Source organism: Leucoraja erinacea, chromosome 12 (genome assembly GCF_028641065.1).
Source record: "Leucoraja erinacea ecotype New England chromosome 12, Leri_hhj_1, whole genome shotgun sequence".
NCBI classification, from domain to species: domain Eukaryota; kingdom Metazoa; phylum Chordata; class Chondrichthyes; order Rajiformes; family Rajidae; genus Leucoraja; species Leucoraja erinaceus.
Window position 1 is genome coordinate 8,508,624 of NC_073388.1, and position 12,644 is coordinate 8,521,267.

The following is a 12,644-nucleotide window of genomic DNA, read 5'->3' on the forward strand; positions in this document are numbered from 1 at the left end:
AGGAATCTAAAGGGTGGTAAGTATATGGAACCAGCTGCCAGAGGATGGAGTTGAGGTAGGTACTATCACAACATTTAAGAAATATTTAGAAAGGGCCCGTTTCCACACTGTATTAATCTATGACTATCTGTGACTCTATGGATATTGGCCAAATGCAGGCAGGTGGGACTAGTGTAGACGGGGCATTTTGGTCAGCATGGGCAAGTTGGGCCAAAGGGCCTGTTTCTACCCTTATGACTCTATGTGATGTGTCACCATTGTTGCAGGTTAGATAGCAAAGGTGACTTCTCTTTTTGTACAGTAGCTTCTAAAGCAGTGTGAAAATGTTCAGATAATCTTTTTTTAATTATGTTGATTTAGAGAGAAATATTGCCCAAAACACTAGGAAAAACCTCCCTGGCCTTCTTCAAAAGACATTCATTGAGATTCATTGAGATTCATTGAACCATCAGGCAAGTGCTAAACCCTTTATCGCATTTTTTGATGGTTGCAAGAATGGCTCTGCATTGCACCAATGCTTTGTAGTGAGACGCAAATCCTCTGACTCAGTATTACCAATTTTATCACAGCTGACTAAAAAAATGAAACATACAAGTCAGCAGAGGTCATAGACAGCTATAATGTTTAGCCAAAAAAATCTAAAATAATAAACCAAGGTCTTGAATTATTTTTCCACTGTTTGTTCAAATCCCATCACAACAATTGGGGAAATAAGCAGAAGTGGCCAGGGTGGCGAGGGTCTCTGATGATGCTGGCTGCCTCTCCCCTATAGATAGTGTCCCGACCCGAATCATCACCTATCCATGTCCTCCAGAGATGCTGCCTGAACCACTGAGTTATGCCAGCACTTGGTATATTTCTTTCCAGCACAGATTAGATGGGCCGTAGTCTAAACATTCTCTAATTCAACCTCTACAGAGACTCAGTGTCATCCATTCTAAGCATTTTACCCACATTTGGTTCTAATGCTGAAATCCCAATATGTATATTTAATATATGATATGACTAAATACCTGGTAAATGTGTCTCCATTTTTCATCTGTTAGAACTGATGGACACAATATTGTGGCATTATCTGCTTGAATACCAAAAAGCCACTTCCATTAAGCGAGCCTGTGAGGTCTAGGCACAATTCTGAGTAAATACCCCCCAAGGGTAATCTGCAATTAGCAATTGATTCCGAGCAAAGAAATATTCTAAACCATTTTCAAATTAAGGTCACTGATAAACTGCTCATTCTCACTGGAAGGAAAACGTGTTTTTTTCTGCCACAGAAGGCAGTGGAGGCCAATTCGCTGGATGTTTTCAAGAGAGAGTTAGATATAGCTCTTAGGGATATGGGGAGAAAGCAGGAACGGGATACTGATTTAGGATGATTGGCCATGATCATATTGAATCCAATATGGCTGGCTCGACATGGCTATCCAGGCTGGCTCGAAGGGCTGAATGGTCCACTCCTGCATTGGTTTGCATCCACTTGCAACTTTCTACTCTTCTTCTCTCCCTTCTTCTCCCCCCCCCCCCCCCCCCCCCCCCCCCCCCCCCGCATCCCCCATATTGTTTTTGATAACTGTAGGCCTTCAACAATACTTTCCAACAGGAAATATGGGTGGCACGATGGCGTGGCAGTAGAGCTACTGCCCCATAGGGCCCGAGACCCAAGTTCGATCCCGCGACTGGTGCTGTCTGTATGGAGTTTATTCTTTCTCCCCGTGACCACTTGGGATTTCTCCGGGTTCCTCCCACACTCTAAAGAGGAACAGATTTGCAGGTTAATTGGCTTGGCATAAATGTAAATTGTCCCCAGTGTGTGTAGGGTAGTGCAAGTCTGCGGGGATCGCTGGTCGGTGTGGACTCGGTGGGCCGAAGGGCCTGTTTCCGCACTGTATCTCTAAACTAAGTGTGGCCAATTAACAAACAATTACATCTGGAGAACAGGTATCATGTTAAATACTGTACAGTGACAGCCCAACAGGTAATAGTTTTGCCGAGACTTGATTTAACACAACCTTAAGCAAAAATAAATCAAGACTCAGCAAATCCATTACTTGCTAGGCTTTCATTGATGATAATAATAATGCATGGCCACTGAGAAACTCTAATGGTTGTAAAAAGCTAAAGTTTGATAAAAATCAATGTACAGAAGAAATACAAATTGCCTTCCACTCCACATTACACCTCAAATTCCCTATTTATATTAATATTGTTGGACTATCGCTAGTTTTCACAGAAGTAAAGAGACGGAGCTGGAGTAACTCAGCGAGTCAGGCAGCATCTCTGGAGAACATGGATGGGTGACATTACAGGTCAAAACTGAAGTAAGAGTCCTGACCACCCAACAATGATCTCCAGAGACGCTGCCTGAACCACTGAGTTACTCCAGCACTATGTGTCCATTTGTGTAAACCAGCATCTCCAATTCCTTGCTTCCACACATTTGCTAGCCATACTCTTATAAAAACATAGAAAATAGGTGCAGAAGGACGCCATTCAGCCCATCGAGCCAGCACCGCCATTCATTGTGATCATGGCTGATCGTCCCCAATCAATAACCCGTTCCTGCCTTCTCCCCATATGCCCCGATTCCACTAGACCCTAGACCTCTTTTTAAATCTCTCTTAAATACATCCCATGACTTGGCCTCCACTGCCCTCTGTGGCAGGGAATTCCACAAACTCTTATTTTAGTTAAGTATGGACCTTTAACCAATCCTTCTTATGATCCATTGCTAGATTCTTGCTATTGAGGGAGTGCAGCGTAGGTTCACCAGGTTAAATCCCAGGATGGCAGGACTGGCGTATGATGAAAGAATGGATTGACTGGACTTGTAGTCACTGAAATTTAGAAGGATGAGAGGGAATCTTATAGAAACATGGAAAAATTCTTAAGGGATTGGACAGGCTAGATGCAGGAAATTTTTCCCGATGTTGGGGGAGTCCAGAACCAAGGATCAAATGTTAAGAATAAGGGGCAGGCCATTTAGGACCGAGATGAGGAAAAACATTTTCACCCAGAGAGTTGTGAATCTGTGGAATTCTCTACAACAGAAGGCAGCGGAGGCCAATTCACTGGATGGTTTCAAGAGAAAGTTAGATTTATTTCTTAGGGCTAATGGAATCAAGGGATATGGGGAGAAAGCAGGAACGGGGTACTGGTTTTGGATGATTAGCCATGATCATATTGAATGGCAGTGCTGGCTCGAATGGCCTACTCCTGCAAATATTTTTATATGTCTCTATCCTTCTAGTCTATGGCAATTACTACTATTTAGTAATATAGGCTTTGAGCATGGAGTACCTTGTCTTTAAAAACGTTAGCTTCTAATACAAGATCACCGATTTGTTTAGAATTACTTTATTCTCCTTACATGATAAGTGTCAACAGGACAATAATAGGTGATGGATATTTTAGTTTAGTTTAGAGATACATCACAGAAACAGGCCCTTCGGCCCACCTAGTCCGCGCCAACCAGCAATCCCCCCCCCCACACAAATACTACCTTACACACATTAGGGACAATTTTACATTTATACAATTATACCAAGCAATGAACCTACAAACCTGTATCTCTTTGGAGTGTGGGAGGAAACCGAAGATCTTAAAGGAAAACCAGTGCAGGTCACGGGGAGAACATACAAACTCCGTACGGACAGCACCCGTATTCAGGATCGAACCCAGGTCTCTGGCGCTGTAAAGGGGCTGTCCCACTTGGGCAACCTAATCCGCGAGTTCTGGCGAGTTTGCCCTCGAATCATACTCGCAGCATGGTCGACACAAGGTCGTAGGAGGTCTTTGTAACTCTCCTTCATGCTCGAGGGTAGTCCCCGTGTACTCGAGGCCTCAGCTAGGTTGCGGCGTTTTTTTTCCAACATGTTGAAAAATGCCCGCATGTAAAGAAAGGTCGCCATGGAAAAAAATCGATACTTTTTTTACTCGTAGGTTTAGTCGTAGTAGGTTGGCATGTTAGTCGTAGGTAATCGAGGGTAGTCGAAGGTAGTCTTAATCTTCATCATAGTGGAAGGGAGGTCGAAGGAGATCGAAGGAGGTCGTCTTCACACTCCACTGTTCAATTTTCCCCGCAGTTAGTCGTAGCTAGTCGAAGCTAGTCTTCAACATAGTCGAAGGAGGTCTTCTACACAGTCGAAGGAGGTCTTCAACATGACAGTTTGTCAAACTCTCCTAAACTCGCCAATTACGTCACCCAAGTGGGACAGCCCCTTAAGGCAGTAGCCCTTCTACTGCGCCAACATGCTGCCCAAAGAATAGAATGCATCAGTAATCTGTTCTTTCAACTGGGAAAGATCAAACAATTTCAGCCTAGATTATCAAAACACTCAATGGAGATTCGACATGAGAAAATGTTGAGCTGCTCTCGTTCCAAACCATCACAACATGAAACCACAGCACAATATCCTCACAATGTAACATGTAAAAAAATATATTAAATTGATCAAGGATATAACTGGAAAAAGTAATCACCATGAATATGGTTGGAATAATATTCAATTTAGAATCTCAATGAAGGTTGCAAGATGATTGGTATGAACCCTGGAAAGATGTTTCTTTTCCAAAATTGAGATTTGATTTTTTTTTGTATGATGTGATTTGAGTAACACTTGCAAGAATAATTGATAGATTCATAGAGTCATAGAGTGATAGAGTGATACAGCGTTGAAACAGTCCCTTCGGCCCAACTTGCCCAAATTGACTAACAGGTCCCATCTTCACTAGGCCCACCTGCCTGCGTTTGCATATACCTCTTAACCTGTCCTATCCATGTACCTGACTAATTGCTTCTTAAACATTGCGATAGTACCTGCCTCAACTACCTCCTCTGGCAGCTCGTCCCATGCACTCACCAGCCTTTGTATAAAAAAAAGTCACCCCTCAGGTTCCTATTTAATATTTCGTCCCCATCTAAAATCTGATTTTGGTCCGAGATTTCCAAAAGTGGAAAATATTGGTCTTCCCTGAATTTTGATGAAGATAGATTCAACCATAAATGATTATGATTGATTGTCCAAAAATAGACTCGATGTTATCAGAATGGAGGAATGGGCACCTGGGATTCAGGAACAATTAATCTCACAATTTACATACATAGTGGGCCCCTAACAATGTAATGAATAACTATTTTAGTGTTTCCCTCAACGATTGAGTTATGTAGATTACATAAATTTCAAGGTCAGCTCCTGATCTCAGTTGATAGCCACTCTCTGACTGTCAGTAGATAAACCATTACAATTAGTTACATAATTCCCCGGTCAAGGAGGTTAAGCAACTGCACATCTCAAGGGAAAAATACATCATTTTGCCTAATTACAAAAAATATTCAGCGGAAAGTAACTTGGCAGAGGTCCATTTGGGCCCAAGCCTTGGTTAATAAATCTTAATGTGATCGCCTTCCATGTTCTCAAAGTGCAATTGTGGCAATTAAATGTAGCCTATTGCAGGTCATCTGTAGAACTACTGTACGCTGTTTTATTCCATTGGATCCAAACAGTCACTTTTCCGCTGATCATTGGTCACCGGTTCTAAGGACATACCTTTAGAAAGGTGATGAGGAGGAACTTCTTTAGTCTGAGGGTAGTGTGTCTGTGGAATCCATTGATGCAGATGACTGTGGAGGCCAAGTCATCGGGTATTTTTAAGGCGGAGATTGACAGATACGTGATTCTTAAGGGTGTCAAAAGGTTATGGGGAGAAGGGGTTGTGAGGGAGAGATAGATCAGCCATGATTGAACAGTGGAGTAGACTCGATGGGCCAAACGGCCCAATTCTGCACTGAGAACTGGAGAAGTGTTAACTTTTTACGTGGCTCATTCATCTCACTTTCCTCCTCAACAGCGATGTCAACGTTCAGTTGTCTTATTGGACTTTAGCCCTTTCTCTCAACCCCCAATGTACTCCTCTACTTGACCTTGGAATGTTCTGGAAACTGATCATTAGTTCTTTCTGACCTTCAACCGTTCATCGTGTTTTGAGAGTTCTCGAGCATTTCACTTTTATTGAACATGTACATCCAGTCAAGCCCTCGCCCTCTGATTTAAGCACAATTGTTAGCTTATATGTTCATAGGTTTGTAAATTCTAGGAGCAGAATTAGGCCATTCGGCCCATCAAGTCTACTCTGCCATTCAATCATGGCTGGTCTATCTCTCCCTCTTAACCCATTCTCCTGCCTTCTCCCCATAACCCCTGACACCCGTACAAATCATGAATCGATCATTCTCCACATTAAAAATATCCAATGACTTGGTCTCCGCAACTGTCTGTGGCAATGAATTCCACAGATTCACCACCCTCTGACTAAATAAAATCCTCCTAATCTCTATTTTAAAGTAACGTCCTTTTATTCTTATGCCCCTGTCCCACTTAGGAAACCTGAACGGAAACCTCTGGAGACCAAGGTTTCCGTGCGGTTCCGGGAGGTTGCAGGTGGTTGCGGGAGGTTGAAGGTAGTGGAAGCAGGTAGGGAGACGGACTAAAACCTCCTCAACTCCTTCCTAAATGAACATCCTTTAATTCTGAGGCTATGACCTGCCTGTGGAATTCTGTGTCTCAGAGGGCAGTGGAGGCAAGTTCTCTGGATGCTTTGAAGAGCGAGTTAGATAGGGCTCTTAAAGATAGCGGAGTCAGGGGATATGGGGAGAAGGCAGGAACGGGGTATTGATTGGGGATGATCAGCCATGATCACATTGAATGGCGGTGCTGGCTCGAAGGGCCGAATGGCCTACTCCTGCACCTATTGTCTATTGTCTATTGACCTCTAGTCTATCCAGGCCTTTCACTATTCTGTAGACTGTAGTCTCCAATGTGAAGAAGGGTTCCTTTGGTCCGGAGATGCTGAGTTACTCCAGCATTTTGTGTCTATCTTCAGTATAAACCAGCATTGGCAGTTCCTTCCTACACGAGTTACCTTGTAGAGTTCTCCTTTCTTCAGCAGTACGGCTCGATGTTGCAAGATATCTTGCTATTCAGCAGATAGAAATGGTTATTGGCTAATCTAAACTATCTGTTAAGCTGCCCTTGTACCAAATCCTCGTGTCATGGAAACACAATGTCCTCACAATACGTACCTTTGTGTTCTTTTGTATATCAACCGGCATCTGCAGTTCTTTGTTGCTGTTAGAGTACATTCCACCATGTTCCTTGCACTCTACTGCAACCAAGATCACAACTAATGAAATGGAAAGAGAGGTGCAACAATGCCTTAACACAGCCAACACTGCCAACATGAAAGTAATATGAACTTTTAATGTGTAACCAGGTTCAGTGAGCTTGTATAAATTTAGAAACATCGAATTAAAAGGCTCATTTACTTTTAAACGACTGTGATGCCTTTATTTGTGGGGTTGCAGAAACTCTAATTACCATGGAGAAATGGTGGGGTCCATTAAATTTGATTTCAATTGTCCCATTCTCCAATATAAGTACGGCGGTATAATTAAACAGCAGACCTCTCGTTTTTATTGTTTAGATCTCTGTCGGGGCGAATTGTTGGAGGTGTCTGGTGGTTCTTCACCTTGATTATAATCTCATCATACACTGCCAACCTCGCTGCTTTTCTCACTGTGGAGCGAATGGTTTCCCCTATAGAAAGTGCGGAGGATCTTGCAAAACAAACAGAAATCGCTTACGGGACTTTGGATTCAGGCTCCACCAAAGAATTTTTCAGAGTAAGTCGTTTTTTCTTGATTGATATGAATGAATGCATGAATGAATGAATGAATTCATGCTTGAATGAATGTATGAATGAATGGATGAATGAATGAATACTTTATTGTCACATGTGACAAGTCACAGTGATATCCTATGCTTTGAACACCCAAGGTATGCAAAGAGACTCCACATAAAGGGAACCAGGCCGACAACATTACAAAATATTCTATTGTTACTGTCATCTGCTGTATAATTTTCATAATTGAAAGGTAACGTGCATCGAGCTGTGAATCAATTTGTGTTTCAATTTGATGAGAGCAAAGTTTCTGCCAATATTATTACTGTCGATTTGTTCTTTGTCTCAGACATCTACCAAGGTATAGCCAATGATGTATTTTTCACTTCCAATTATTTTGATTTGAATTTCAATTCTTCTTGGGAAATGCTTGCTTTGTGAATAATCTGGTTGTGCAAAAATCAGCTGCACAACTCAATGAAAGCTTCTGGCAATCAAAGACACTGCTGTTCCACTGAGGAAAGACACAAAGCGCTGGAGTAACTCAGTGGGGCAGGCAGCATCCCTGGAGAACATGAATAGGTGACGTTTTGGGTCAGATTCCCTCTTCTGACCTAGTCCCAACTGAAACGTCACCTATCAATGTTCTGCAGTGATGCTGCCCGACCTGCTGAATTACTCCAATACTTTGTGTAATTTTGTTTCACTGAAGAAGGGTCTCGGCCCAAAACGTCACCTATTCCTTCGCTCCATAGATGCTGCCTCACCCGCTGCATTTCTCCTTATTTACAATGGCAAACTATTTGTGGATTGGCGGTTGATTTTCAGAGAAATGCGGACTTAAAATAATACTAGTGTGATCATAGGAGTTAAACAGTAATTTCCGAGGGTACAGTAACAGGAAGGCTTTAGTTGACCTTGAGTTTTATACCTACTGCTTTTAAAGCCACAAAGAAAGGCTGATCTAGATTATGACCACATCCATATTAATGGCATATCCTGCCTATCGCTGGTGAATGGAATGATGAAAAGAATGATTAAGAATAAGCTGCAGGCCTTTTAGGACTGAGATGGGCAAAACCTTTTCACCCAGAGAGTTGTGAATCTGTGGAATTCTCCGCCACAGAAGCCAGTGGTGGTCAATTAACTGGATGTATTCAAGAGAGAGTTAGATATAGCTCTTTAGGCTAATGGAATCAAGGTATATGGGGAGAAAGCAGGAACGGGGTACTGATTTTGGATAATCAGCCACGATCACATTGAATGGCGGTACTGGCTCGAAGGGCAGAATGGCACCTATTTCTATGATTCTATATCTTTTGCCTTACTCGGCTGCAGGTTATAACACTGTTGCGTTTTTAGCTGTAAGATGATATGGTGTGCAGCAAAATAATCAGGAACGGCCTCTCAAGAACATCTCAATTGCTGGGGGGGGGGGGGGGGGGGGGGGGGGATGTCACAGATGCACTAAAGCGGCCAGGATTACTGGTGCATGTTTCAGTTTCTGTGGAAAATGGTCCAAGGCTTGTAAATGTTTAAAGGATCTAGTCTAGTCAGAGACAGGTATCTCCGTCTAAACCCCACACAACGTTTTCTCATCAAAAATGGACATAGACACAATGGAGTGATAGTCAAACTCCCTGGTTGAGGATCAACTAGTCAGTGATAAAGAACCTGAATGTAAATAGGCTCAAAAGATAGGCCCAAAAAGTCAGAGTAACTCAGCGGGTCAGGCAGCATATCTGGACAAAAGGGATAGGTGATGTTTTGGGTTGTGACCCTTCTTCGGAATTAGGTGGCATTTCGGTTCAGACTGAGGTAACATTGTTATTTTTGTGATGATATGCATTGGTTTGGTGTACCAGCACCATAAAAAAGTTAAACATTATTACTTTGTTTCTGGCCACGTGTAATGTATGTTTATTAAAGGTGCGTAGTCTGAAGAAGGGTCTCGGCCCGTAACATCACCCATTCCTTCTCTCCAGAGATGCTGCCTGACCCACTGAGTTACACCAGCTTTTTGTGTCTATCTTTATTAAAGGTGTGTTCTGCACCATTTTGTCTACACTGGACAAAGCAATGTCCTGAAAATGTTGCCATGTGTTACAAAGATTAAATGCCTTTTTAATGCGGATAGCTATAACTTTCTGCTTAGCAAACCATCTAGCCCCAAAATAATTCTGTTTTAATTGTGCCATACGAATATTTGCAAAGAGATTTTAAAATACTATTTTCCAAATTGTAAAGCAAGGCTGAAAATATTTTAAAAAATACAATTTTACAAATAGTATTAATGTCATAGAGTCATATGGAGTGGTAACAGGCCCATCGGCCCAACTTGCCAACACCGGCCAACATGCCCCATCTACGCTAGTCCCATCTGCCTGCGTTTGGCCCATATCCCTCTAAACCAATCCTATCCATTTACCTGTCTAAATGTTGATTAAATGTTGCGATATGGAGCATGTGGCCTCAACTACCTCCCTCCGGCTGCTTGTTCCATATACCCTCAGGTTGCTATTAAATCTTTCCCCCCTTCACCTTAAACCCATGTCCTCTGGTTCTCAAATCCCCTACTCTGGGCAAGAGACTGTGTGTTTACCCCATCTATTGCTCTCTCTATTTTATACACCTCTATAAGATTACACCTCATCCCCCCTGCACTCCAAGGAATAAAGTCCTAGCCTGCTCAACCTCTCCCTATAGTTCAGTCCCTTGAGTCCTGGCAACATCCTTGTACGTCTTTTCTGCACCCTTTACAACTATTTAAAATGCCTTCAGCTTTGCTTTAATATATATATGTATATTTCAACTTTTAAGCATTCTTCTTAATATTTAAAATGTTCATTAGAAATTGTGCATTTCCTTTATTTCTCGACTACTGCACGTGTGATAACTCTTTGGTATGATTAGTTGTTCGGCCTGAATGGTCACATCACAGCTCTGGACTTAATAATGACTCTGATTTCTACAAAATCACCGGAGAGTGATTTGTGTCCCTGTAAAACAGCCTGGCAAGATCAATCAGTGACTGTGAGCTAACTTTGGAAATCACAAATGAACACCTGGCCATGCTCCAATCTATTGTGGAGCAGTTGACAATTTATTTCCCATCCCCACGAGTGGCAAAGGTCTAATTGGCAGCATCGCGCAAACGTTCAATCCAGGAGTGTAGGAAGGGACTGCAGATGCTGGTTTAAATCGAATATAGACACAAAATGCTGGAGTAACTCAGCGGGACGTACAGCATCTGTGGAGAGAAGGAACGGGTGAGGTTTCAGGTCGAGACCCTTCTTCACACTCAAGAGTCAGTAGACAATAGACAATAGGTGCAGGAGTAGGCCATTCGGCCCTTCAAGCCAGCACCGTGATTCATTCATGGCTGATCATCCACAATCAGTACCCCGTTCCTGTCTTTTCCCCATATCCCTTGACTCTGCTATTTTTAAGAGCTCTATCTAACTCTTCTCGTGAAAGCATCCAGAGAATTGGCTGCCGCTGCCTTCCGAGGCAGAGAATTCCACAGATTCACAACTCTCTGGGTGAAAACGTTTTTCCTCATTTCCGTTCTGAATGGCCTACCCCTTATTCTTAAACTGTGGCCCCTGGTTCTGGACTCCCCCAACATCAGGAAATGTTTCCTGCCTCTAGCGTGTCCAATCCCTTAATAATCTTATATGTTTCAATAAGATATCCTCTCATTCTTCTAAATTCCAGTGTATACAAGCCCAGTCGCTCCATTCTTTCAACGTATGACACTCGGCATCCCTGGAATTAACCTGGTGAACCTACGCTGCACTCCCTCAATGGCAAGAATGTCCTTCCTCAAATTTGGAGACCAAAACTGCACACAATACTCCAGGTGTGGTCTCACTAGGGCCCTGTACAACTGCAGAAGGACCTCTTTGCTCCTATACTCAACTCCTCTTGTCATGAAGGCCAACATGCCATTAGCTTTCTTCACTTCAAAGTCTGAAGAAGGGTCTCGACCCTGAAACATCACCCATTCCTTCTCTCCAAAGACACTGCATGTCCCACTGAGTTACTCCAGCATTTTGTGTCAATGTTAAATGCTGGCGACAGGTTCTGCTTACAGTCAGTGACGGAAGCCATGCTGAAAGGACCGGGTTACACGCAAAGAATGAGAGATACCTCCATATGTCAAGAAAAAAATTAGAAACTTTGTTGAGAAAATTGCATTGAGCTGCAGGAAGGAGCTGAATAAATCAGGGAACAACTGGACCAAGTAATTGGTCCAACATTCAGATACAGGAGCTAAAAGCACGTTCCATGTAAATACGCTCTTCTCAAACTTACCCTCCAGTCTAGTTCAGTCAAAAACCACCGAGTCAAGCACTGGAACAACTAAACTTTATTTTTAGATTGAACAGCAAATTCCCCTCAACGATACCTAAGCCACCACGGGTTCGATCCTCGTCTCTGCCTGGCCAAGCCCTTCAGCCTCGTGCAAGCAGAAACACTCCAAAAGGTCACGCAGTCCCAAGCGCACTTCCAGAAGATCGACCTCGATCTAAGATGGAGCCACCTTTTTTAGGCCCACAAACCTTGTGGGGCCGAACTACATAGGGGTGATCTCTTTAGTCCAATCAAACATATTAATCACATCAATACATTATTGACAGTTCCCCAAACCGATTACAGAGTCTCCCATACATTGTTTCGTGCAGAAGCTTCTGGAAGGAAGCTAACTTAACTGAATAATGCAACATTTACCCTGGAACCCAAAACAATCCTGCCAGGGCTTAACACTTTGGCCAATCAACAAACAGCAGGGTAACTGTCTTGCAACATCATTTACAATTCCTTTGCAGTAATCCAATCACTGCCTTGGAGGTCCTCTGCAAAAATCTCATTCAATCTGTCAATTGAAGAGATACTTTCATATATTTCTTATCTGCAACATTGATCTGTGCTCTTGACTTCTTGGCACCAGACAGCAGCTTAAC

At 42.8% G+C, this 12,644-nt stretch overlaps 1 protein-coding gene across 3 annotated transcripts in view; it reads left to right on the forward strand.

The window, feature by feature from the left end:
- The window catches only part of LOC129702042 (glutamate receptor 3-like), a 228,766-nt gene that overhangs the window by 158,641 nt on the left and 57,481 nt on the right, over positions 1–12,644 (forward strand). For all 3 annotated transcript variants that reach the window (XR_008724311.1, XM_055643554.1, XM_055643555.1), the window contains exon 10: positions 7,480–7,678. Coding sequence is in view for 2 of the 3 variants with exons in the window: in XM_055643554.1 (XP_055499529.1) it covers positions 7,480–7,678 (199 nt within the window). In the remaining variant the exon portion in view is untranslated. The remainder of the gene's footprint in view (positions 1–7,479; positions 7,679–12,644) is intronic.